The 27,716-nt window shown below is 36.2% G+C and overlaps 1 protein-coding gene across 3 annotated transcripts; it reads left to right on the top strand.

Moving 5' to 3' along the window:
* Positions 1-211: 211 nt before the first annotated feature.
* On the top strand, positions 212-25,530 carry LOC108664449 (glutaminase kidney isoform, mitochondrial). 3 transcript variants are annotated; one of them, XM_018151037.2, is made up of 19 exons: positions 212-271; positions 1,652-1,723; positions 2,977-3,039; positions 3,480-3,838; positions 4,370-4,466; positions 11,523-11,619; positions 11,989-12,122; positions 12,771-12,900; positions 13,767-13,894; positions 15,109-15,224; positions 15,459-15,517; positions 16,868-16,900; positions 17,753-17,929; positions 18,522-18,698; positions 19,073-19,204; positions 20,090-20,247; positions 21,780-21,915; positions 23,411-23,588; positions 24,516-25,530. In XM_018151037.2, the coding sequence occupies exons 2-19, from the start codon at positions 1,704-1,706 to the stop codon at positions 24,524-24,526; spliced, it is 2,205 nt and encodes a 734-aa protein (XP_018006526.1). In that variant the 5' UTR covers positions 212-271; positions 1,652-1,703; the 3' UTR covers positions 24,527-25,530. The 3 variants fall into 3 exon arrangements, with proteins under 3 accessions (XP_018006526.1, XP_018006527.1, XP_018006525.1); XM_018151038.2 differs by lacking the exons at positions 212-271; positions 1,652-1,723; positions 2,977-3,039; positions 3,480-3,838; positions 4,370-4,466 and adding an exon at positions 4,608-4,622; XM_018151036.2 differs by lacking the exons at positions 212-271; positions 1,652-1,723; positions 2,977-3,039; positions 3,480-3,838; positions 4,370-4,466 and adding an exon at positions 8,930-10,105.
* The last annotated feature ends 2,186 nt before the right edge of the window (positions 25,531-27,716 follow it).

Below are 27,716 nucleotides of genomic sequence, written 5' to 3'. Positions count from 1 at the left end.
AGCACTAACACCATCAGCAGCACCAGCATCACCAGCAGCACTAACACCAGCATCAGTACCAGCAGCAGCACCAGCACCAGCATCAGCAGCAGCATCAGTACCAGCATCAGCAGCACCAACATCAGTACCAGCATCAGCAGCAACACCAGAATGATGAACGTGCTCAGCATGAGCGGTGCCCCAGCGTCCGCGTCACTCTCAGCAGCAGCAGGCCTAGCAGACGCGACCGCAAGGCTCAAACTGCATCGCGACGTCGCCCTGTCAACTGCAGGTACGAGCGCCTCTCTGTATACCCTAATTATTAATTCAATATTTTAAGATCTTACGTCTGGCGCAATTTAGTTTTGCTCATGTTATTCATCCCATGGATAATCTTGGTTTCAATTAGGTAATTGTGTAAATATTTTGTACTGCAGGTAACAAATTGTATAGTAACAGAAGGTTAATTTTAACTGAGAGCAGTTACAGGTATTTTCAAAAACACACTGCAGATATTAAGTTACATGTCAGAGATGTAGGATAGCTAACTGCCGGGCGTCGAAGTCTCCGGATAATGCAAGCAAAAAGTCAGACGCTTAAACAATAAACATACTTCCTACTCCCGAAATATCAAGTCAACTAACCTGCTGAAATGAACGGTCTAGGTATGTTCCTGCATAACTTGCGATACTCGATAATTTTTTAGTTATTTTATTTTAATTCAGTTTTAGACTCACACAGTTATTTGAAAATTTAAAGCGTTAAATTTCATGTCAGTTTAGAGCGAACATTGTACAAATAATTTTCATTGATTCGAAATTCACGAAAAAAAATTAATAAACCATTTAAATATGTAATGTACATTCAGTGAAGATAAATATAAAATCATGCCACTTATTAAGCTCGTGTAATCATTCGATATTGAATCCAAATCAATAGAACGTTCACATACGGCTTCATCCTTTCAACATATCTTGTACATGATTAGTTAAAAAAGTTTTGGAAAACATTTCGACACTACTTTTCTGTGAAATGAATTAAACGTTGATTTCAAACAAGTCGATGCCTAATTATAAAAGATCTTACATTTGACCTTTAGCCGCAGCCCTCTACGAAATATTTCAGGAAAAGAAAAAATTTTCCTCTAAATTGGTCTGGTTGTGATGCATAATAAATTTAATGTCATGTAAGGGCCCTTTACATTCCGAAACATTCCGAAAATAATAGGTAGTAATTTCCAATTCTGGCAATTTATTTATATGAAGGTAAGAACTTCTTCTAATAATTCATAATTGTAGCAATCTACCATCCTCTTAAAAATCCAGAGCTAAGAATATTTTATGCACCTGGAAAGAACCACGCATCATGATTACCAAAATTGCACGATCGCCTCTCATTGGTTTTGAATTTGCTAGGGTTCCTGGTAATGATTTTTAGTATTAAAGCCACTCGGTTCACTTTTTCTAGATTTCGCGTAGATGAATACCTTTTTAACAATTCTAAATGGCCATAGCTACAATGATGATCGGAAAATTATGCTGTCGATGGGCAACTGGAAAAATTGTGTTGGTTGTACATTTGAAATCAATTTTAAATATATATTGAAGTGAAATAAAATATTGAAGTGAAATAAATAAATGACTGAGAAGTAATGATTCCCGAAACCTTGCAGAGCTTGAGGCTTGCTCCCGTTGCAATCAAGTATACCTGCCTTACCCACCATCATGGCCGCTGACAACACCAAGTAAGTATCACGGCTATCCCAAACCTGGAAACTATTGTGTGTAAAATATAATTTATTGTATCAATTTCATGTTTGAGCATAGTTTGGTATAATGCTTTAATTTTACCGTTCTTAATAACGATGTGTTAGAGTGAGAAAATCTTATAGATTTATTCAAGCCATTGAGCCCTATGGAATGACTCACCTGCTGAGCTTAGGAATACTTTTAGACTTTTCTGAAAAAAAATACACTTTAATTAATTAAAATTTAGTTAAATCAATCCCCGAGTCAAGGTTTTCGAACGTGGTGATTAACATTTTTTTCCTCAATATGCCCAAATTAATCATTTCATAATTCGTTTAGCCGGAGCGACTGATCCATTATTTTATGTAACACTATTTCCGTCACAGCAATCGCCAGAGTGACGATTGTTTCCTTATTGAGCCCTGAAGTGTTGTTGCTTAATTGTTTTCTGATTTCTCTGGGCTGAATATTTCGGCTGTAAGTAAGTGGTGAAGGTCATATTCGTTGCACTGTGTGATTTTCTCACTGATATCAAGTGTTGTATTATTTTATAGTTGAAGTGATTTATTTTGTCGTATTTTCTTGCCTTGCATTTCTGTTTTGTTCTTGTAAAAGAAAATTTTAAGCAGTATTTTTATAAGTTTTGAAATTTGGACAATTTTTGTGAGATATGCAACTTGTGCCCGTGCCTTATTTGTACGTACTGTAATACAAAAAAATTAGAATTTAGGAATACATATTATAATAAGCTTCTTTGATATCGTGCATAAACAAACATTCGCAAACAACTAGAGCAATATGCAGAATAATGCAGTGTGAAAAATATATTAGTGACCCAACACAACAACACAACATATACCATTAACAATTTTATATAAATTAGGGTATAAGGATCTTGACAGTCGATTTAATCAAAGTGACCGCAATGTATTAAAGCGCAACAATGAAATTGATAGTTCTAGTATAATAAATTGCTCTTTAAATTCTAGATAATCGTGGAGTGAGTTATTAATTTATTCTTAAATCGAAATGACATAAATATAATAATTTCAATACATTTAATGCTTTACGTTACCAATGGGAAAAATGATACCAAAAATTACGATACCAATGTTTGGAAAAATATTTCTAATATTGAAAAAAACTAGGACCTCTTCACAATAATTAGACAAAATTATTCGTACAAGGTACGAGCAAGAAATGCTGTGATTTTGAGTCGTTAATTAATAAAGTTTTTACCCGCCCACAGAGTGACTCTTGGTGACAATCTCGTGGCCTTCCTCTCACAAGACACTTCTCACACGCCAGTAGCGTCAGTTTATTTTTACTTGAGTTTTTTCTAAATATTCAATAGATTTTTACTTCATTTCATAGTTCATACTTAATATTTCATTGTATAAATTTTGTCGGCATTAATTTATGTGCATACGTTGAGGTTTGCGTTGCTTTCGCAAAATCTGGTTAGTATTAAACAGCTCTGATGTTTTGAACTATACAAAAATAAAAATGCTGAAAATTTACGCTAAAATATCTTTTTAAATAACTTATAATGAGATTTTTTATTCACGTTGCGCTTTTTAGCGCATTTTCTCATTTATTAAAAAAATGCACTATTGTGCTCGCAATGTCCGTCTGTCCGTCTGTCTGTCCGTCTGTCTGTCCGTCCGTGACTTAATGTTCTCGTCGACGAGAAAATGCGCTCTCTGTCACTCACTGCAGTGAGTACTGAGTTATATTTTTTTTAATCTCCAGCTCAGAAAAAGATACTCGTCCCTTAATGAACGGCAGCCTCGATCCGCCCACCGTTGTCCGCAAACGAGCGATAGATCGCCTGGCTCAAGCACCAGCACCCGAAACTCTAGTCCGCTCCTCTTCATCATCTTCCCCTTCATCGCCTCCGCCAAACAGGGCAAATCATACTGGCTTCTTCTCCTCGGGCGCCGTAGGTTCCACCCCTACACTGAATAGCAACCCATTATCCTTTCGAAAACTTTCGTTGCCGGTGGCCCCTCCATTGAAGACTCTTCTTCACATGGCCAGCATGGATTCTGACGACCTGAACGTTTTTGCAAACTCCCTCGCCTACACTAAACTTAACGGTGAAGATAGCGGTGAGTTTACTCATACATTTTATGGTAAAGTAATTTATTAATTACAATTAATTCCTCAAACGTCAAGTGCTCTTATGAATGTTAAAACGAAAGGGATAGAAGTATCTTCATACCTCTAGGAGGTATAGAAGGTATGGGTTACGATTGTCATCGTTTCTGTTACTGTTCACCAGTCCCTTCCTCGTTTCTGTTGCTGCTCACATGCACATATTTATTTTTTGCTGTTCGCCTGAGATCACCTCGATGAGATCAGTTAATTTCATGACTTTTCCATGACACGTGTCATAACAATAGAATATCAAAACACGATCGAATATCATGAAACATGTCAATTACGTATATTTTAAGTGAATTGTATGTAAATTTATTGTCTTACGTAAAATTTAGGGAACATTAAATTACATCTTTCATAACATATTTTTGACAATAGAATTAGTGACAGTTGAATTTAATGGCAAGATTTAATTTAACATCTCCAGTTAATTTCGTGCGCATAAATTACTTTGAAATTTTCTGCCCTTACCTTCCTAGCGGACCTCGTCGGGTGTCTGCCCTCAGACAGCAACGGCTACGAGCCCAAGAAAAGAGAGCGTCGCAAGAGCGCCATGGTCTCCTCACACGTCTATGAGTGAGTACCGTCCAGCATGGTCTCCTCACACGTCTATGAGTGAGTACCGTCCAGCATGGTCTCCTCACACGTCTATGAGTGAGTACCGTCCAGCATGGTCTCCTCACACGTCTAAGAGTGAGTACCGTCCAGCATGGTCTCCTCACACGTCTATGAGTGAGTACCGTCCAGCATGGTCTCCTCACACGTCTACGAGTGAGTACCTCAATTATTCAAACATCTCTGACCTTTTTAGCGCATTTTCTCATTTATGGAAAAATGCACTAATGTGCTCGCCAAGTCCGTCTGTCCGTGACTTTTTTTTTCGTCGACGAGAAAGTGCGCTCTCTGTCACTCACTGCAGGGAGTACTGAGTTACATATTTTTTAATATATTATGATTTTGGGTTTGAAAATTGTTTATTATTTCCTTCTGTACATTTTTGATATCTTTGTTTAAGATTTGCTCCTCTTATCATGCTGGTATTTCGATTTCATCCCTAAAACTCAAATATTTTCTAATCGTTTCTATTTTTTTGTCGTCACATTTTGTAGATTTGATCATATTTATCAAGCGTATATTTTCCTTTTTATTAGCTCTTTCCTTTATTTTAATACTTAAATTGTAATGTTATGAAGAGTCTTGTCGCTATCTCTCTTTCTACTATCGATTTTTTTGTCATTATTTTAATACTTAAATTGTAATCTTATGAAGAGTCCTGTCGCTATCTCTCTTTCTACTATTGATTTTTTTTCTTATGTGTCCATCCTCTCTAAAATTAAGAACTAAATTGTGATTGCTCACAACGTGACTTAACTAAAAAATGCGTGCGTTGTTGAGGATCCGCCCCAGGGGGCCATACTTTTAAAATTCGCCAAGTGAACGTAAGTACTTACGCTCTATTTTCTTGTCTATGATTGGTGGATTTTGCTTGAAAGGCCGTCAATGATTGGCTGATGAATTTACGATCTCTTAACTTTTTTGAAAGTATAGGCCTGAGGTTCTCAGGTGTATATATCCTTTGTATAATAACGTGTCAGTTTATCCTTAGTGCGTATGTTCTATATATATATAATAGATTTGGTTCACGGTCCAGACTCCTGGTAATAAATAACAAAACTAAAATGAATAAAAGATAAGACGAATCGGATGACTAAAATATATACAGATTAATCCGTTCTGATCAATATATACAAAACGTTATTAGAATATATGTACTTTGAATAAAAGACAAACCGGATAACACGATAGAATATTAACATATACTAACTGACACCACACAAACATACACACAATGCCAGTGTGGGTTATGGTACAGTAATTAATGGACACCAGTAAAACCGATTCTCTGAATGTAATCTACGGATTCCTCTGGACCACAATCATATATACATGAATACATGAATAACGAACAAAAATCAGTTAGAAAATTGATAATAGAAGAATGCTTACCACTACATCGTACTCTTCTAATCTATGTTGTCGTCGAGGAGGACAATCTATATGTAGCGGTGATCGATGTACAACTTGTAAGGCAATAGAATGAATTAAGATTTCGGATCCGAACGTGTCTCACACGAGTCATTCGAGTTTGAGATGGATGGCGTATGTCTTGTGAATAATCAATTCTCTTCACACGTTAGAGTTTTGTGCATGAATATTCTTGGGCAAATTTTCGAGTTCGTGTAGTGATGTCAAACGTGAGGTGGAAGTGTAACTGATTGAGGTAAATGGGTAAGGAGAAGGTAGGATTCATATATGTATTTTTAAACGCCTTCGATAATGGAGTTGGTAATGCGTTTTAGGTGATGTTTTTATCTGCAATATGTTTGAAATATTCATAAAGTAGTGTTGAATGTGGAGTATGGTAACGGGGTTACCAGCGCGCTGCGTTGTGGTAACGCGGTTGCCTGCGTGCTGCGTTGTGGTAACGCGGTTGCCTGCGCGCTGCGTTGTGGTAACGCGGTTGCCTGCGCGCTGCGTTGTGGTAACGCGGTTGCCTGCGCGCTGCGTTGTGGTAACGCGGTTGCCTGCGCGCTGCGTTGTGGTAACGCGGTTGCCTGCGCGCTGCGTTGTGGTAACGCGGTTACCTGTGCGCTGCGTTGTGGTAACGCGGTTGCCTGCGCGCTGCGTTGTGGTAACGCGGTTGCCTGTGCGCGGCGTTTTGGTAACGCGCTTGCAATCACGTAAAATTTCATGCGTTACTGGGTGGACAAATGTTGTGAATAACAAGAAACTGCATAGAGTTATCTGGGAAATGATTTAAGTTACGTTGAGTTACCGAGTATTACATTAAAGTAAGACGAATGCATCTTGGCTTTGCATTGTAATTCCATGGTGTTATCTTTGTATTGTAGTTCCGAGGCTTGCCTTCTTTTTAAAAATATTTAGCTGGGCATTGGTTATGAGTTATACGAGAGAATCATACAAGAAACGAGGGATACTTTAACATGATAACTCTAACGCCAGCAGCTCTTTAGCGGTTGAATTATGCCGTATTATCCAGAGTAGCTTTCAAGTTAATCAAAATTACAGTAATATTTCGTTCAAATTACTCCAATAAATATAAAGTTATAAGAAAAATGAAGAAGCCACCACATTAAATAACCCATGACGCTTCGCAAGTGCCAAGCTTTTGTGACGCAAACCCTATTTTTTGAACATGACCTTGAGAATCTCGTTGAGTGTGGGTATGTGAGTCAATGAGTAAATAAAAAATATAACTCAGCACTCACTGCAGTGAGTGACAGAGAGCGCATTTCCTCGTCGACGAAAACGTGAAGTCACGGACGGACAAACAGACAGACGGACGGACAGACGGACATGGCGAGCACAATAGTACATTTTTTTCATAAATGAGAAAATGCGCTAAAAAGTGACGGAATCAGAGTGGATGCGTGCTGAAGTCTGCATAAATGTCGGTGAGAAAGTGAGTGAGAAGATGAGTCAGGGAGAAAACGAGTGAACGAGGGAGAAAGTGCTTGCAAGAGTGCCGGCGTGAAAGTAAAATAATGTAAGGGGCGATTGAAAGTTCGAGTTAATCATTATTGTCAGTTAGTAAAGTAGTAAATGAATAGGAGCGTGAATGAGTCTTGGAATGAAAAAAATATGCTAATTATATCCATATTTATGCATATAAAGATATCGCCAGGTACATTCTACGCCAGTTTACTTAAATAAGGCATTTTAATGCTGTATTTATCCTACATCATTCATTAAGAAAGAATAGTTCTAGAAAATTTCCTCCTGAAAATTTTCTTTCCTCTAGAAAATTCTATCTGGGAATTTAAGAGACTCCATTCTGAAAATTTGAATGGAAGAAAATTTATTTTAGAAATTTTTTTTAATAAAATTGAATAAGGTAAATTTTCCGCATAATTATTTCCACAGAATTAATGAGGGAAAATGTAACTTTTAACACAAAAAAACATTACGATTGCGCGTGGATTTTTCCCGTGTTTGTCTCATAGCACTAAAATTAGAAAAAAAATCGAAACCCAAACAAGGTTGCTGTGTCAATTAAGGTAGTCAGCATGCTGACTAATGCAGCGGGCAGAGCGTTAAGTGATCTATTCTTGAGCTGAACGTCAGGAGTGTCACACTGTCATAGGCAAGGTCTATTCTCACGGACCACAGTTGTGAGTGTAGACCCTCAAGGACCACAGTTGTGGTTGTGGATCGCATTCGGGCGGGGTTGCGGTCATTGTGCCCGTGTGTGTATACCAAAATGTAAAGAAATTAAGATAAAATTGAGCAATGTTTATATATAAGTATTATCATTAGCTTCCGACAGTTTTGCTTTTTATTGTGCGAAAGTTACTGTTTGAGTAACAATTCAAAAGTAAATTTAATTTTGTACTTCTCCTGGCAATAATTTGAAAAATAATAATTGGAGACATAATCGTAAAAGCTTCAGCTAAAAAAATAGTAGTAAACTATTTATCTAATCAGGAATTTTTTTAGATTTTGCAAATTTCTACCATTAAAATTTATTGAACGGATGCTAATACGAAAAACTGGCGACCAACTACATCTCGAGGCTGCCATAACGAACCTGTGTCTAAAACCCATTCCAATCTCATTTGGAACCATGAACCATTTCAGAAAGTTGAAAAAAAATCCCTTCGCCAGGGGTAAAGAAACACTTTGAAAAAACTCTCATTTCAATCACTGCGCTCAATTGCTTCCGAAATTCCCTCCCTGGAGCTATCTATACATCAAAATACGCTACACTTCTTATTGATCCGCCTAAAAAGTTTCGGCATGAGGAAAAACAAGATGTTTGTTCACCGTCGCCGATCATCTATCAAAAATTGTGCATGTCTTGCTGATGTTCACGCATCCCACAAGAAACATAGCCTTTCATCTAATGGCGTTGCAAAGGTGGAAGGTTCCTCCCGAGATGCAAACTCGCAGATCCTAACTTCAGAAGATGATATTTCTCAAGAACAAAACCCGTTTTTCGGGGCCGTGACTTCACCGTTTATTCCAGCAACGACAAACGGGACGAATCAAGTGCAATTTAGTGATGGTGTTGATTCAACTGATGAAAGTATTGAAAAGCGTGATAAACGATGCACCAAAGCCATTAAATGCAATTGGCATGATTGCGTAGACTCCAATAAAACAATCTCAAACTACCCGGAATTAGATTTACATTGCGCAGCGGAAACATACGCTCTAAAATACAATGTCTCCAATCCTCCACAAAAAGAATGTTTTGGAAGAAGCGAACAACGCAAGGATCTGATCACATCTCCAAACACTTCAGAAGCAGCCTGCCATTGCTTCGTCAATGGCAAACCTATTAAAAGTTGCCTGATGAACCGCATGACCAGTGATTTACCAGATAGTTCCGTTACCGAACCAAATAAAGTTTGCAACAACAGAAATAATTTCAATTGTCCGCGATGTCATTCTGTGAGGCATTCAGTTACCTTCGAATCTGATGTAACATTCGATAAAATTTCCGACTCAGATTGTTCTCCCAGACTTTTTGTCAATAGAAACATGAGATGTAAGGACGAAACCCTAACAAATAATAGTTTTAAAAAATCATCTGCATCAACAAAATGCTCAAAAAGTCATCCAGGTTTTTGTCAAAGAATAGAGCCATGTGGTCAAGTAGGAGAAAAAATACAAGAAGGAAAGTTGATACCAAGTATTAGAACAATTAATGGAGTGGAGGAAATATCAAGACTTACATCGAACAATACGACGTCTCTCGCGGTGCCAACCTTCGACAGTTTCAATTCTGAAGAGAACCTCCATAAATTAGTTTATTCTTTCGATGGAAATTATACGCCTTCAAATTCATTTCACCATGCGAATAATAAAGCAGAGATAAAAGCAAATATGGAATTAGGAGACGAAGATGAAGAGGGTGTAGAGAAAGAAGAATCAGGAAACGAGGATGTACAATATCATGCTGAGTTAAAAACAATGCGAGAGCTGGATAAAGATGAAAGTGGTAGCTCATCTGTAGCTGAATGTCAAAAAGAGGATCGACATATACAAGACTCTGGTGCTCCTCAAGACGTATCAATTGAAAAAAGAATGCCAAAACCTAGAATGGACCCTCTTCTGCTTCATCCACATTTACGTAAACCCATTTCATTTCCCAAGCCGAAAATCAATCGATCGGTGTCTTCTTGCGTCGAGTAAGTTTGTTGTTCCCACTAATAAAATATGAGGGTTAACGCGTCTGGATTTGATATTTGTAATTTGGTACTTCAATCAAACTTGTCGCTAATATTTAGATATTTATCCGTAACACTCATATTTTCATGTCAAATGTTTTAAATTTATATTTTCAGTAGCCTTGGAGTTTTCTCGTCAGATTACCAAATCACAGTTGTAAATTGAACTTCGAATCACGTTTGGATGCAAACAAGAAATGTCGGCAAGAAAGGTCGAAGTACTGATTTTATTAATGGTATCTTATATTGTTGCTTGTCCATGGCTAGCGCTTGGCCGTCCAGTGACCTTTGGTAACAGTCAAGGTTCTTCCGTTGGCAAAAAGAAATTAAGATTGACCAGCATTCGTCACTTGAAAGAGATACGTTGCTGGGTGGAGTGAAAATTCAATAGAAGAAAGATTTCCGCGTTAAATATGCAAAAAATAATAAATTGCGGCAGAGCAGTTTATTATTTTTTAGTTTACATAATTATATATAATAATTATATAATATATAATAGTTTATAAAAATTCAACATTTAGTTGAATTTTTATAAAAGAATGCAATTTTTTAGAACGTTACAGTTTAGTTTCTTTAGCTCTCTAATAATTAGTACAATATTTGAGTCAAAAAGTCTCAACAAGTCTCATAGCCTCATCATCATCAACCAAGCATGACAACTACAACCCTACCAAGATGACTCACAATGCATCTAGCTTGAGGACGACTAAAAACCCGTGCAATGGACAATCACACCCAATACCAAATTAACCCGGAAAGAACTTGTACAGAATACAAAAATTCTACGTAACGAACCGAACTTCATCAGACTACAAATAGTGGATGTGATTCTGATCAAGTGCAATCATCCATCCCTGAACAACCAATCAACTGGACCTCCACGCACTTTGAGACTTCACAACTACAACGACTGTAACCTGTACTGTGCAAGAACTTTACTCACATTCCATTCACAAATTCAACTTTGTATCTCTCCAGCAGCCATATATGAAGCTCCTCATCTACTCAGCTGCTCCATTTTATGCCCTGAAGATGCTCAGGCTTAGCGAGACGCATCGCCAGATATTATACATCTCTCGTTTGAAATTTTTTCACCCAATAATTGAACCGACTATTTATTAGACAGCTAGAGCAACTAAACTCGTATGAAGTTCAAAATAAGAATGACATCTTTTAATCAATCTTGAACAAATCTTATAATATAATGAATAATTTGGCGAAATTGCATGAATCAACTGCTACTAACACAAACGCAACACTGGGGAATGAACCTTCGTAACTGGACTCCGAAACGTTTTCAATATCGATATGGTGAATTTGCTTGGCGTTTTCTTTGCTTTTAAATTCCTTTCGAACCTTAATTGTATTTCGTTTACAGGTTGGTTAAGCTGCATTTCTCGGACGTGGAGACCCGACTATTCGAAATGTTTGGCAACAAGCAGACAAAGACCATCAATGTTAAGAAATTCTTAGCAGTGAGTATCTAATCTTAAATTAAAATAGAGAATTAATTCAAAAGGCGTTCTCAGAGTATCCATAGTATAGTTGAATGTTTTTCACTCCCGCGAACATTGTACATATATTGACATTGCACAGTACAGAACATTGTACTATGCATAAATTGAAGATGGGCTTGAATTGAGTATTTAAATCCTCATCCTAAATATTTTAAATCCTTAATCCTAAATATTTTTTGTTTTATTTCCTGAGACTGCATGGTGCTCTACCTACACCCAAGCCTTTTTTGCCTTGAAGATACATTAAATAAATATGACTGAAATGTCATATGACATGAAATGAAATATATCACAAGAAGTTACATAAAATATTGAACTGCACACCAGGGCCTCCTGACGACAGGTTTGCGGAGCGATGACCCAAGGCTGCGGGAAATGTACGAGAACGTCGAGGAAGTGAAGAACCGCATCAACCAAGTCGATGACGACAGCCTCTTGGTTGACTACCAGACATTCATGGGGTGAGACATGATAGGCAAGATAATGAAGGTTGAATTGTTTACTACTAGACCTTCATGGGGTGAGACATGATAGGCAAGATAATGAAGGTATAATTGTTTACTACCAGACCTGCAAGGGGTGAGACATGAAGTCAAGAAAATGAAGGTCGAATTGTTTACTACCAAACCTGCAAGGGGGGTGAGACATGATTGACAAGAAAATGAAGGTCGAATTGTTTACTACCAGACCTTCATGGGGTGAGACATGATAGTCAAAATAATAAAGGTATAATTGTTGACTACCAGACCTGCAAGGGGTAAGACATGATAGTCAAGAAAATGAAGGTATAATTGTTTACTACCAGACCTTCAAGTGGTGAGACATGATAGGCAAGATAATGAAGGTCGAATTGTTTACTACCAGATCTTCATTGGGTGAGACATGATAGTCAAGATAATGAAGTTCTCATTGTTAACTACTAGACCTTCATGGGGTGAGACATGATGATCAAGAAGACGATTAGTTTTGTAGTTTAAAAATAAAAAATTATAATTGGCATTAATTTGTGAGGCTTTCATGTGGATGTGAGCTGAATATTTTTCGAAACTCTATGTATTTGCGCACTTAAAAATTGTCATACGGCAGCCAAATCCTTTACATGCACTCAGGATCATCTCTGATAACCTTGAGATAGTGGTTCGCGCATTCAGCCACTCCTTCGTCATCCCGGAGTTCCGTTCATTCTGTGACGACATTGACAAGATTTATCACCAATGCAAGAACAACCAAAACGGACAAGTGAGTTTGCATACCGCACTTCAGCTCAAAATTAGTATTTCATCAATAATATTAACAACTATTGAATTGTGAGAATAATTACGCTGGTTAATATTTCACTCGGAATTTTTCGAAAATAATAATCCGTGAAACACTAAAATGCAAGACATGTCTCATAATAATTGTTTGACTCTACGCAAAACCTGGACATAAAAAAATCCATGAAATGACACGGATTTCCCTTTTGTTCCGTACATTTTGAACCATATTTTATTTATCAACATTGATTTTAATGCCTACGACTAATATGGCTCGTTCTACCGTTCAACATAACCATTGATTTTCATCCCAAGTAAATAAATGATTTTTTCATACTAACTTAATAAATGACTTGTTGATATCAACTAAATTAATACAACTTAAAAATGACTTGTTCATACCAACTAAATTAGTACCAACTTAATAAATGACTTGTTGATATCAACTAAATTAATACCAACTTAATAAATGACTTGTTCATACCAACTAAATTAATACCAGCTTAATAAATGACTTGTTCAAACCAACTAAATTAATACCAACTTAAAAATGACTTGTTCATACCAACTAAATTAGTACCAACTTAATAAATGACTTGTTGATATCAACTAAATTAATACCAACTAAATTAATACCAACTTAATAAATGACTTGTTGATATCAACTAAATTAATACCAACTAAATAAAAATGACTTGTTCATACCAACTAAATTAGTACCAACTTAATAAATGACTTGTTGATATCAACTAAATTAATACCAACTAAATTAATACCAACTTAATAAATGACTTGTTGATATCAACTAAATTAATACCAACTAAATAAATAACTTGTTCACGCCCACAGACCACTCAGTACATCCCCCAACTGGCGAACAAGAACCCCAAGTTCTGGGCGGTGTCCATGTGCACGGTGGACGGGCAACGCTACTCTGTTGGGGACGTGAAGGAGTCCTTCACCATCCAGTCCTGCAGGTCAGATACAAAGTCCTCAGCTAACTTATGATGGTTCATGGAAAATTCAATAGTTAGTAGCAAAAAAGTTCAATAATTATTTACGATTATATGATTTTACAATAGGATATTGAATTGAATATTGAAGTCCACAGCTAACTTGTGATGGTTCATGGAAAATTCCATAGTTAGAAGCAAAAAAGTTCAATATATGCCAGTAAAAACTCAAAATTGTTACATCTTAGACTGCTCTAATCGCAAGTTCTCCAAGGTCTTAGAAGCAAAGAAAACGACATTTAAATTTCCTAAATCTTTACCGAAATCGTTTCGGAGTCCAGCTCCATCATCAGCTCCGAGCGACAAAGTAACGAACATTCTTATATTTTCACACGGAAACCTTGCCTTAATTATACCTATCGTAATTATTCGCTTGAAATTGTTAGTCGATAAATTTTGATATTCCGTGGCCGGTTTATCAGAACCCAGGTTTCAATCTCTTTATTGTAATTCAATCTTTTTGTATTTCAATCTTTTTATTGTAAATATGGCTTTTCTTTGCAGAATGACGATATAATTTTGAAATGACGATGGAGCTGATCTCCGAAACGTTTTTGATATGTTGAATTTATCTACCGTTTTCTTTTATTTTAAGCCAGGAAAAAAATCTGATCGAAAATATCTGATCTTATAATATGCTATTTTTTATTGGAACATTTATTCCATTATAGCCCACATGCACTTCAGGCATACGCCACTGATTAACAGTGTAAATAAATAACTGAAATTCTTCAAATAGAAAACAAACTTTAGATCAATGTTACAGTCCATCAGGTTTAAGAAAATGTTTTTTGTGTTATAAGAATTTTTCATTTTGGCTGAATTGCGACCATGTTTATCAGTTCAGCTGACCGGGAAAACAATTTTCTTTGTTCAGCAAATCAATATAAGAAAGCACTTATTGCATTTGTCGTATTAATGGAATAATTAATTAATAAGTTAAGTAGTATTAATGATGATAAATTTGCCAAAGGTATTTTTTGATTTTAACAAAACATTCGCTAATTTCATCGTCGCTGTGGGTATAATAAATCAATTATAGCCATGAATCACTACTTTTTACAATTTATTTCTAAATAAATTATAACCATAAAACACTACTTATATCAATTTATTTCTAAAAAGCCTCTAAGTTACTAAATAAAGCTAAAAAAATCTTTGTCTTTGTTCCGTCGCAGCAAGCCTCTAACGTACGCAATAGCCTGTGCTGAAAACGGCCCTGAAAAGATGCATCAATACATTGGCTTTGAACCATCAGGGAGATTTTTCAACGAACTTTGTCTTGATTATAAAAGTAAGTTATATTCTTTATCCTTATTATGAAATTAATTAATTTATTTTTTATGTCTTCGTTATGTCTTCATAATAAATATTTGAAGTTTTAGTAAACAAACGATGCAATCATCAGTTTAGTTTGTGCAAGACCAGATACTCGCATCGGCACTTTTTTCAATTATATTTATTTACACGAACACAATAAATAATCACAATGTATAAAATTTAATATATATTTATGATGTTCTTACAGACAAGCCCCATAATCCTATGATCAACTCAGGAGCTATTCTGACAGCGGCTCTCATCAAGGTAGAATATTAGTATTAAAATCACTTGTTTGCGTAAATCGCAAGTTAAACATGAATTTAAAAGCAAAGACAATACCATAAAAATTCACCATATCTTTATAGGAGAAAACGTTTCGGAGTCCAGCTCCATCGTCAGTTCATAACACTTTTCACTAACTTTTCACTAACACTAACACATAACTTTTTCTGAACAGAATTTTGTGTTATGAACTGACGATGGAGCTGGACTCCGAAGGTAGTATATTGTTTTAGGTTATATGCATGGTTGTATTGTTTATGGGTCATTATTAGTTTAATTTATTGTGTTATTAATTTCATATAATTTATTTACATTAACCCATTGCACATTGTTTGAACGAAATCGATGCAGTTTATTTATATAATTTTTTTAATTTATATCATTCCGATTAGATTTTTCTTCTTGTAGGATGTCCTCTAATAATAGATATACAGGGTGTTTCAGAATTAAGTAACCCTTTTAATTTGTTAATAAATGAAAAACTAAGAACGTTATGAAGTTGAAACTTGTTTTATTTAAAAGAAGAACATTTTTATGGTAATATTGTATCCTAGTTCTTAAATATAATATCTTTTAAATGCCCACCACAATTGTTTTGACAAAATAGGGCTCTTCTCTTCGTTGCTTTCATAACCTTCATTAGTGTTTCTGACGAGAGTGCAAATTTTTGATATCCGCAAATTTTCGATAAAGATATTTAAATGTGTTTTTTGAAGGGTCCTTGTTTTGAAATGGATCCTGTAATCACGTTGAACTTCTGTTATTGACATCGTTATTGACTGTAGCGATAATTTTTGTTCTTTCTTCTTTGCTGTAGCAAATCATGATGAAAATTTAAGGCTTGATCATTAAACACAAATTTAGCAAGCTATACAGGATAATGACGTAACTATGATACAATATTACCATGAAAATGTTCTTCTTTTAAATAAAACAAGTTTCAACTTCATAACGTTCTTAGTTTTTTATTTATTAACAAATTAAAAGGGTTACTTAATTCTGAAACACCCTGTATAATATGAGAATTTGAATTTAAATGAGAAAACAATAATTACTAATAATTTGAATAATTTGAGACGTTTGGTCTCAAATTATCATTTCTATATCTATTTTATTTGAAATTTTTTAGTATTAAATGATTGAAACTCTTAGTTTCTTTTCATAAAAAAATATTAATAGATCAATGCGAATTTGAATTTCTCGTTAACGAGTATTTGAATTTCTCGTTAATATAGTTGTTAAAAAATCTGAAATAGAAAGTGCTATTGGAAGGTTGTTGCACGTGTAAAAGTATATCTGAAGTAATAACAATACATTATTTCTCTCTTTTAGCCAACCTTATCGGCCGCTGACAGATTTGATTACGTGAGTACAAACTAATATAAAGCGTACATGTTACCACGACGTGAAAGCAATAATTATGTGTGCGCGCAATCTTCACCCAACAGCAATATTTTGTTGTGTATGTAAACACCTATACAAAAGAAGTTGCACACGTGATTATAACGGACGAAATGTTTTTTCAATTTAAGAAGCAACGCTAGGCACGCAGTTTTTTTGAACATGTATCAATATTACGTTGTGTTCATGATACAACAATGTAGCAAAGTAATAAATTATGCATGTTACAAAAATTCAGTAATTAAGGACACGACTTGTGGAGTTTACGGCAATTGAGTAATGATTTTTAAATATTTCGCCACGGAAATATAATCAATTGAATGTTGCTGCAGCACGAAGGGTAACCGTAAACATAGCCGTATAGGAAATTCTAATGTATTTTCCATGCGAATTGAATTGTGCCCAAGTTAGTTACGTGTCCTTGTTCCTCATCAAAGTAGAAGCTGCTTTCTAAACGCAAACAATATAAGTTCCGGCACACCCCTATATTTTCTAATCTCCGACCACCGTTCCTTTCATTGAAATTACATGTAATAATTTTTTGTGTTGGCCACTAACACAAGCCTCTTGCTGCCACCAGTTGTAGGAGCAGCTGGGAATATTTCCATGTAATCAGTTTGTTGGAGTGGCTAGGAATTTTAAAGTGTAATACGATTATTTTCAAACACAGGGATGTGGCTTGTCATTGGAGTAGCTTGGATTTTTTTAATGCTAAAACCCAAAAGACATATTTACTACTTGTGACTATTTCACTTGCTTTTTTTCGAAGTTATTCTGAACGAATGGCCACTGTAAATCGGGCACATTTTTCTCCAGATCCTCGAGATGTACAAGAGGCTGGCTGGCAGTGAATACCTCGGCTTCAACAACTCAGTCTTCCTGTCCGAGAAGGAGTGCGCAGACCGCAACTTCGCCCTCGCATACTTTATGCGCGAGAACAAATGCTTCCCGCCGGGCACCAAACTCCAGGAAACACTCGAGTTTTATTTCCAAGTAAAATACATCATAATACTTTATAAAATCATTTCTAAACAGTGTCACGAAAGTCAACGTTGTTCTGATCAGGAAGGAGTGTCGACGATAGGAAATCATTCCGATATCGACCGCCTCGATCAGGAGGAGCACTCATCCCGTGAAGCACCAAAGCTGAATTTCTGGCTGCTTTCTTTAAAAATTTTGCTACTAACTTGCTAGAATTTAGTGATATAGTATTTCACTCAGAGTATTGAAAATTGAGCTGTAATCAGATCGCGGTGTCATAATTAAAGTTTTACAGCTCGTTATAGCACAGTATCTTTATTCGTGCTATTGAACTGAAGAGTTGGACTAAGTTATAACCTCTTAATTTGTAGAAAAAATTGTGCAAATTTGGCAGAGTAAACCGACAGAGTACATGTCGGTTTTACCAGAGTAAGCGATCAAGCCTTTGCCAGCTGACTCATATCACGTAATTAAGTGCTTAACTTTGACGTGATTAAGGCACACCTTATGAAATATCTCTTCTCTGATATCGTTATGCTAATTTAATATTTATTTTCGCTAAACACTCTTGAAACTTAATCTAACCATAGCAAAACATTCTCAGTTGTGTAGCCTGGAAATAACTGCTGAGTCCGGGGCTGTGATGGCAGCGACCCTCGCCAACGGTGGGATCAACCCTCTAACCGGGGACCCCGTGCTGACGTGTGAGGCCGTACGCAACACCCTGACCCTCATGCACTCCTGCGGCATGTACAACTACTCGGGCCAGTTCGCCTTCAAGGTGAGGACAAAAATGAAGGAGATAGTGACAAGATTGGCTCACAAAGACGGTATTTAGATAAAGACAGATGGCTGACAAAGACGCTGGTGCCAATAAAAAAGTCTGCTGGCAAAGACGCTAGTGACAATAAGAAAGTGTGCCGGCAAAGACGCTAGTGACAATAAGAAAGTCTGTTGGCAAAGACACTAGTGACAATAAGAAAGTCTGCTGACAGAGACACTAGTGACAATAAGAAAGTCTGCTGACAAAGACACTAGTGACAATAAGAAAGTCTGCTGACAAAGACACTATTGACAATAAGAAAGTCTGCTGACAAAGACACTAGTGACAATAAGAAAGTCTGCTGACAAAGGCGCTAATGTCTCGTCCTGAAGGTGGGGCTGCCCGCCAAGTCTGGTGTGTCGGGCTGCATCCTGCTGGTGGTGCCCAACACCGTCGGCTTCTGCCTGTGGTCGCCGCCGCTCGACGCGAACGGCAACTCCGTCAGGGGCGTCGAGTTCTGCTCGGTGAGTCTTTCTAACGTAAATATTAATTATAGTAAATCAATCGTAGCTTAATAGAGTTAAAACCTTTTCGAAGTTTCATGTTTACTTCATTTTTCATTCAGATACTTTATGTTATCGATTTTTAGATTTTTTATTTGGACATTTTCTACTAATTGGCGCTGTTTCATCAAAAATTATTTTTTGTGATCGAATCATTAAATAAGGCCCATCAAGAGCAGACCTTTCATCGTGAGTCCTTCAAGTCAGTGAGAACATTATGAACCTGTTGAAATTTTGATATTTTCCTTTCATACCGTGAACTCGAGTTATCGTTTGATACATAGTGATAGTGAACTCAATTGAACGTTCTCAGGCTGCTGACATTCACACAAGCTGACACTACAAACTGACGTTCCGACGGCGTAGATAGCTTATCTGAGAAAACGGAAAACCCTCAAATACAGAGAAGTCCCATTATATGTACATATGACTTTTACTTTAGAAGTAATGGGTAACCGCATGGCAGGTGAACTTGTTAATGCTCCATCATTTAGGAGCTGGTGAACTTGTTCAAGTATCATTACTTAAGATTGTCGCAGGATCTGTTGAACTTGCTCAAGTATCATTACTTGTGATTGTCGCAGGAGCTGTTGAACTTGTTAAAGTTCCTCCACTTGTGATTGTCGCAGGATCTGTTGAACTTGTTAAAGTTCGACTACTTGTGATTGTGCAGGAGCTGTTGAACATTCTAAAGTTCCTCCACGTGTGATTGTGCAGGAGCTGGTGAACTTTTTTCAATTTCCATACTTGTGATTGTGCAGTGGAGGAACATTCTAAAGCTCCTCCACTTGTGATTGTGTAGGAGCTATTGAACATTTTAAAGTTCCTCCACTTGTGATTGTGCAGGAGCTGGTGAACTTGTTCAAGTTCCACCATTTCGACAACCTGCGGGGCAACACCTCCACCAAGATTGACCCCCGCGTCACCAGGACCGAGTCGAGCGCTCAGGTCCTCTTCGACCTCCTCTTCTGCGTCGCCGCTAACGACGTCTCCTCCCTCAGGAGGTCATCAACGTTCCTTTTTTTGCGCATTTTCTCATTTATGGAAAAAATGTACTATTGTGCTCGCCATGTCCGTAAGTCTGTCTGTCCGTCTGTCCGTCCGTCCGTGACCTCACGTTTTCGTCGACGAGAAAATGTGCTCTCTGTCACTCACTGCAGTGAGTACTGAGTTACATTTTTTATGACTCTCGTGATTTCTACTTATTTCAAAAGAAAAATTATGTTAACTTTCGCAATTATAATTTTTACCTCGGCGCTTTGAATCATCAGTTCTCCTTCCTTATATGGTTTTACGTTCGCCGAAAAGTCAGCTTACCTTCGTTGTTCTTAAAGACTGAGTTTTTCATTGATCTCTTTCTTTTTATTCGCCTCTCATAAAACTTAAATTTCTACTTTTTGCTCTTTGTTGTCATTTTTTCGAATATATTCAATGTCCTTTTCCTAGTGCGCCTTCTGTATTGTAAAAAGATAAATTTTTTATATACACTCTCATTTTTTAGCTCTTTAAGACATCAAATTAATTATTTCCTACAAGAAAGAAATAATTAATTTCCTTTCCTTTCGTAATCCGTCCTAACGAAAGACTATAACTTTCCTGTCTTCTATTGTCCCATCGGTAGCTTCATATATTTCTTTTTTTTTCAATTGTTTCAAAACGAGAATAACTTTCCACTTCCCTTTCTCATTATCGATTCACTTTCTCATAATTATTTTCGATTCATATAATTATTGCATTAAATTATTTCCATTATTTTATTCCTATCTTATTTGTTAACTCCGTACGTGTCATTAGAATCTGATAATTTCTCTTTCAACGTTGATTGAGGCATCAGATCTTAGAAATTTTGAATTTCTTTTCTCATTTCCATCTTCATAGAAGGTAGCTTTACTTTCATCGACCCTTTGTTTGTTTGACGGAAAATTTAAGTTTATCTTTTTAACTTTATCTTTATTGTTTATTCTTATTAGAAACTTGACGCTATTTCTCCCTTTTTCATTGCTCCTACCTGTGATAATGGATCATAGCTTTTCTGTTATCCCTTTTTTGTTATCTGCATCTCATTGTTATCTGCATCTCTGCATCATTGTCTCATGTTAACTACTATTGATCATCTTTTCGCAATAACATAATTGTCCACTGGCGCTTATATCCTCCATAAAATATAATTAAAGTCTTTAATTCTATGATATCACTGATTATACATATAGCGATTTTATGATATATAGCGATTCCTGAATTCCTGAAATTGTCTGGAATTGTTGATATTTTCAGGAAATGTATGGAATCGTTTGTATTTATTTCACACTATCTGAATTTGATTACTTTTGCGTGTGACTTTCTTGATGTGACTTGATTTATCTGGACCTGCCTGGATTTGTATAATTTAATTTACATTATCTTGAATTTCTCGAAATTGTTAATGAATGTTTGGGTTTTGCTGAGAACTTTTATTAAGGAGATTTAATGCAATAATTGCAATTAACTAATTAGTTAGTAATTAATTAATGCAATCCGTCTGGGGTGTGATGTGCAGACACGCGCTGGCGGGTACCGACCTGGAGTCTGCGGACTACGACGGCCGCACGGCGCTGCACGTCGCGGCCTCGGAGGGCCACATCGAGGTCGTCGAATTCCTGCTCGAGAAGTGCCAGGTTAACCCTGCCCCCAAGGTGCGTTAATCAATGTCTATTTTGTGCTATTTTGTGTGCATTGCCCATGTTTATTAACTTCATTAACTGCTCGAGAAGTGCCAGGTTAACCCTGCTCCCAAGGTGCGGGAATTAATGACTATATTGTGTGAATTTTTCATGATTATTAACTTCATTTCCTGCTCGAGATTAACCCTGTTCCCAAGGTGTGGTTATTAATGCCTATATTTTGTGAATGATGATTAACTTCATTAAACTGCTCGAGACTCGAGAAGTACCAGATCAACCCTGCTCCCAAGGTGTGCTAATTAATGCCTATTTTGAGTACCTTTTTCATGAATATTAACTAAAAATATCAACTTCATGAATATTAACTCCTGCTCGAGAAGTTCGTTTTCGGGAATGTCGTCTTATTTAATTATCCTTTGAAGTAATACAGTTCACATAACTCATGAAAACTTCATTGGGGAGAATTTTCCAGTGACATCAGTAACTCTTATACATACATAACTAGACGGGTGATATTTGACAATGTTAATAGGCCTCTTAATTCTCGTTAGACGCTGTAAATTCCCATCAGGTTATTTCAAAATAAAGGCAATTTTTCCTAATATTCGTTTTTTAAAATAGAATTTAAATGGCATGCTGTGCGCATGATGTTAGAACATGGATTATGCATGGCATGCTGTGCACATGATGTTAGCATTTGAACTACTTTCATGAGCAACCCTTTAAAATTAGCGGTATTGCGTGCCGTTCTCAATGAGTGAACCTCCCTAAAACAATTATATCAAAAGTAACATAGAAATAACAGAATCTTACAAGCATTGAATATACCACAATTTTCAATCAATTTGTTCTCAAATCAATCGAGTGAGACTAATATTTAAAATAGAAAACCCAGAAATTGAAAAACGTAGAATATACCACCGATATCTGGTTTTGGCAATTCAATTGATATAGTAACATCAATAATAATAATATATGTTCAAAAATTGCTTGTTGAAGACCACACTTCTAAAAAATCCAGTGTCTCCGATGTTACACATGTTAAATGAATTTCTAATTTTATTTTTAAAATTTGAAAAATAAATAAATTTTAACATTTTTAATATATACAAAATTTTGAATTTTCAAAATTATTTATTTAGTCAATTCATCTATGCATTGTCTCCGACTATACGCATGTGTGCAAATTTTTAGATCCATTGGACAGGTAGAAGTGTGTTAAATATCGATTATAAAATTTGTAGCAGACAAAATTATTTTTTCAATTTTTTAATAATAATTTTTTTAGTTATAAAATTATTTATTCTGTCAATTGATTCATGCATTGTCTCCAACTTTACGCAAGTGTGCAAAATTTCAGATCGATTGAAGAGATAGAAGCGTGTTAAATATCGATTATAATATTTGTAGTAGACAGACAAACAAAGAAACAACAAGAAGTGAAGTTAAAGAGAAGTATTGTAAAATAGAAACAACATGTCAAATAACCTCCCACCGCGCTGACCAGGACCGGTGGCAACGAACACCCCTTGACGACGCGCGCAACTTCGGCCACCCATTGGTGGAACAGCTGCTCGTCAAGTGGTGCAGGCAGCGCGGTATTGAGGTGCCCCCTGCCAAACGTCCCTCCTCCACCAACTCCACCGCCACTACTCCCGATAACGCTCATAAGGAAAACTCTCAAGGTGTTGTTTCTACCACTTTGGTTGCGGGTTTTGTAAAGGACTTCGAAGATGTTATGTTAAGTACTAGCTTTAGTTTTATTACATCAATCCAAGACATTATTTCAATCACTAGTCGAATGTTTGCATGTTATGATGAGTTACAATTCCTTTTTCTAGGAGTATTTTTGTCATGACGCTGTGCGTATTGTCGATATTCCATTTTTAGGTGGGATGTTGGCACTCATATCAAATTTTCATGTCACCATGGCATAGTTGATATCTATGTGCAATTCTCCTTCGCTGTCCTAACAAAGTATTATTGAAATCTGCAGCCTTTTTGTTTTAGGGCATTATGTTTTATTATGCTTTTTAATATACGGGATTGTTTTTTGAGGGGAATGGTTGTTACAAAGCCCTTATTTTCTGCGATGCTATGGGAACCATAGGGTCTGGTATGGTAAATTCAGCCGATACTATGTACGATTAGAAAAGGTAACATGATACTTTATTAACTAATAAACGATTAAATTTTTTGTTTGTTTTTACCTTTCATACGTTTAGCATCTGCAGGTAAACCTCGAAAGGACTGCTTTCGCTGCAAGATATGTTCAATTGGCGTTTTTTTCTATTCCCGCAGATTAACATAGAAACAAGTCTTATTTTCTAAGTGACGAATAACGTTCAAATTATTGAAATTATCAATTATTGCTCTTGATTCCCGCAGATAATGTCAATTATCGCTCTTGATTCCAACAGGCAATGTTATTTATTGCTCTTGATTCCAACAGACAATGTTACTTATTGCTCTTGATTCCAACAGACAATGTTATTTATTGCTCTTGATTCCTTCAGACAATGTTATTTATTGCTCATGATGCCAACAGACAATGTTATTTATTGCTCTTGATTCCAACAGACAATGTTATTTATTGCTCTCAATTCCCGCAGATAAACAATGAAAGGATTCCTCCTCATTCCGCTGCGTGTTTATGGGACTTTGGGAGACGCGGATCCAGGCGAGGGCAAATGAGCGGCTGAAGCGGCTAAAGATGAAGCACATGAACGAGATGGAGGAGGTGTTTTTAGTTTCATCTTCTAGTAATGAAGTGAAAATCACGATGCAACCTTTACCTGTGGACCAGATATCTCTAGGAAATAACAACAGATTCAGGAACTTATGTCCTATTATGGCGAAAAAGCCAGTGAACGTCGGAGTTTTTCGCCAAATTTCCCTCAAGTCTGAAAGTTCGCCGGAACAAATCTCGGAAGATGTCAACTTAAATAAGGAAGAGGACGACACGATGGAAAGTGAGACTGTATTATTTTTACCTGAGAGTCCAGGGCCTGACGTTAGATCGAAGGTGATTGAGGAATCTGGTAATGAACGGCAGCGTACAGTTAATCTCAACCGCGAAACATGCTTCTCCGCCTTGATAAGGTGGAAACCACGTGAGAAGCGCTGTGAGGAACCTTTTTAAACTGCGGATAGTTTATTAATTGATTGATTGGTCTCATGGGTTTGGCATGAACAGATTAGATAACGTAAAGAAATAATGAAGTCAAGTAAAGAAATAATGAGGGTTGTGATCTCTTGTCAATTTTTGTAGACATTGATATGAACTAGTCAAGAAGAAGGCCAGTAAGTATACAATTTATTCGATTGCGATCACTTGTACGTAATTCCAGTCCTTGGTTTACGCTAATTCCCATGAGAGTCTCAAATGAGAGCAAACATTGAGCCCTTTGGAATCTATCACTTTAAGAGGATGAACTAAAATGTTCCTGTAGAATATTGTACGTATATGCATTATTTCTTATGTGAAAGTTGTCGCAGACTCATAATTGCTACCGTGTTGTTTGTCCGTAAATTTAATATAATAGATTTAGTCTGGAACAAACGATCGAGGAATGTTACCACATGTAAATAACCAAGCGATCGATGATAATGAGTAAAACGTGAGAGCTTAAAGTTTTTCAATTTGAATTGTCCTTTTTTTCTGATGTCAGCGTCTCTGACGAGAACAGCTGTGAGCGTCATCTATTTATTCGCATCCTGATGCAAAACCTCCATAATATAAGTTAGAAATCATTCAATCTGAATCGATTTTACCAATATTTGATAACACTGCTTGAGACGTCTGCCAGTTACACATAATTTGAAATAATTATTCAATTAATAATTTCTATGGCCTGTATTATAAAGGCCATAATTAGAAAATTTAAATTTTTGCGTAAGCTGCTTATTGTTCTGTAGTTATTGCGCCCTTTGGTAATTTAATTGTTTTTTTCGTGTTGAATCTTCCAATGGTGCTAAATTATAAGACTTATTTTTTATACTTCAGATTGGCTCTTCTACTCGAATAGCGTAAAATAAAAATCAAATTTCGGTCGGCTTATACCAGTTAGCTGAGTATAGTATAGTATAGTATATTTTAGTATAGTATAGTATAGCATAGTATATTATAGGATAGTATAGCATAGTATAGTATAGTATAGTATAGTATGGTATAGTATAGTATAGTATAGTATGGTATAGTATAGTATAGTATAGTATGGTATAGTATAGTATAGTATAGTATAGTATAGTGTAGTATAGTATAGTATAGTATAGTATAGTATAGTATAGTGTAGTATAGTATAGCATAGTATAGCATAGTATAGTATAGTATAGTATAGTATAGTATAGTATAGTATAGTATAGTATAGTTTCTATTCTATTCTATTCTATTCTATTCTATTCTATTCTATTCTATTCTATTCTATTCTATTCTATTCTATTCTATTCTATTCTATGTGTCTGAGTCCGAATTGTATTGGGTAACACGACTAAACTGCGCAGGCTGAGCTCAATTAACAACCTAACCGGCAAGTCATGTGGTTATTTTAAACGAATTTAATTAATAAAGTTAACCATTATGTATATAATCTATGAAAATTCGATACTGAATCCAGTTGAAGACTATGGAGTTTTAATGCTGTGAAGTAAGAATAAATTAGTTAAAGATGAATTTTTTATACAAAAATTTTCATCGTGGTGTTCAGTAGCGTCAGATTGGTTGCGATTTCTATAAACTTTTTTTTGCAGCATATTTTTTCGCATAATTGTAGATAGAATTAGATACTATTTCTGTACGGTAGAGGATGAGGAATTCAGGACCTTGTCGAAGGAATATTAAAGGTCGGAAATGAAAATATTCACGTCCGAGTTCGTTGGCGAACGTCCCGCGTGACACGAGTACGTGATGAAGTGCAATTAAAATGTATTTAATTTCGAATTCCGTTGATGAACTATTTTGATTGTTTACTACTTTAGTAGATATTTTCTCGAAATAAATTCATGAATATTTGACCCTCACACGAGTATCATCACTATTTATGGCCATGCAATCGTACCAGTAATGTAAATAAAATGAATAACATATAGTGAATAGTTTTATTGTTGACAATAGTTAACATAATAACAAATCAACAGCCTTGGTCTCGAGGGAAGTTTGAAGGCATCCCACGCAGCCATCAACACGTACGTAATGGCAGGCTTCTTGCGGTCTAATTTAGATCTGTTCAATGTCGGGATAGACAAATTTCCTTTGTTTCTTAAATAACTTGGTCAAGCTTAGAAATATTAGTGTTTAAGAACATCGCTGTTTTATTTGAAGCCTCCTCCATGATGAGCAGCTATTGATCGTTCACCAAATTGCTATGATTGCCGGAGCAACAACGGCGCTGTCAAGACGAGATCTGAAATTTATATTTTTATTCTTGAATTACTGACGCCTGGTAGTGTTTACTGAGACTTCCTCCTCCCCCTTCCTCCCCAGATCGCATACTGATTTAATATTAAGTTTCGCTGCATATATGCTGTTCATAATTTTCAGAATGACATATTTGTTATTTCATTGAAAAGTATTTGAACGCGCGATAAACGAAAGATCACGCACGGTAGATGATAACGCATGAAAGACGATGACGTATATGATGGAAAATAACACATGGTTGACAATAACGCATGGTAGACGATACCGCCTAGTAAACGAGGACGCATGGTTGACGATTTCGCATAGTGAACGATAACGCGACGCATGATGGACGACAGCGCATGGTGGACGATAACGCCTAATATGGACGATAACGTAAGGATGACGATAACTC

Source organism: Hyalella azteca, unplaced genomic scaffold (genome assembly GCF_000764305.2).
Source record: "Hyalella azteca isolate HAZT.00-mixed unplaced genomic scaffold, Hazt_2.0.2 contig2797, whole genome shotgun sequence".
Lineage (NCBI taxonomy): Eukaryota > Metazoa > Arthropoda > Malacostraca > Amphipoda > Hyalellidae > Hyalella > Hyalella azteca.
This window is presented reverse-complemented; position numbering and strand designations above follow the sequence as displayed.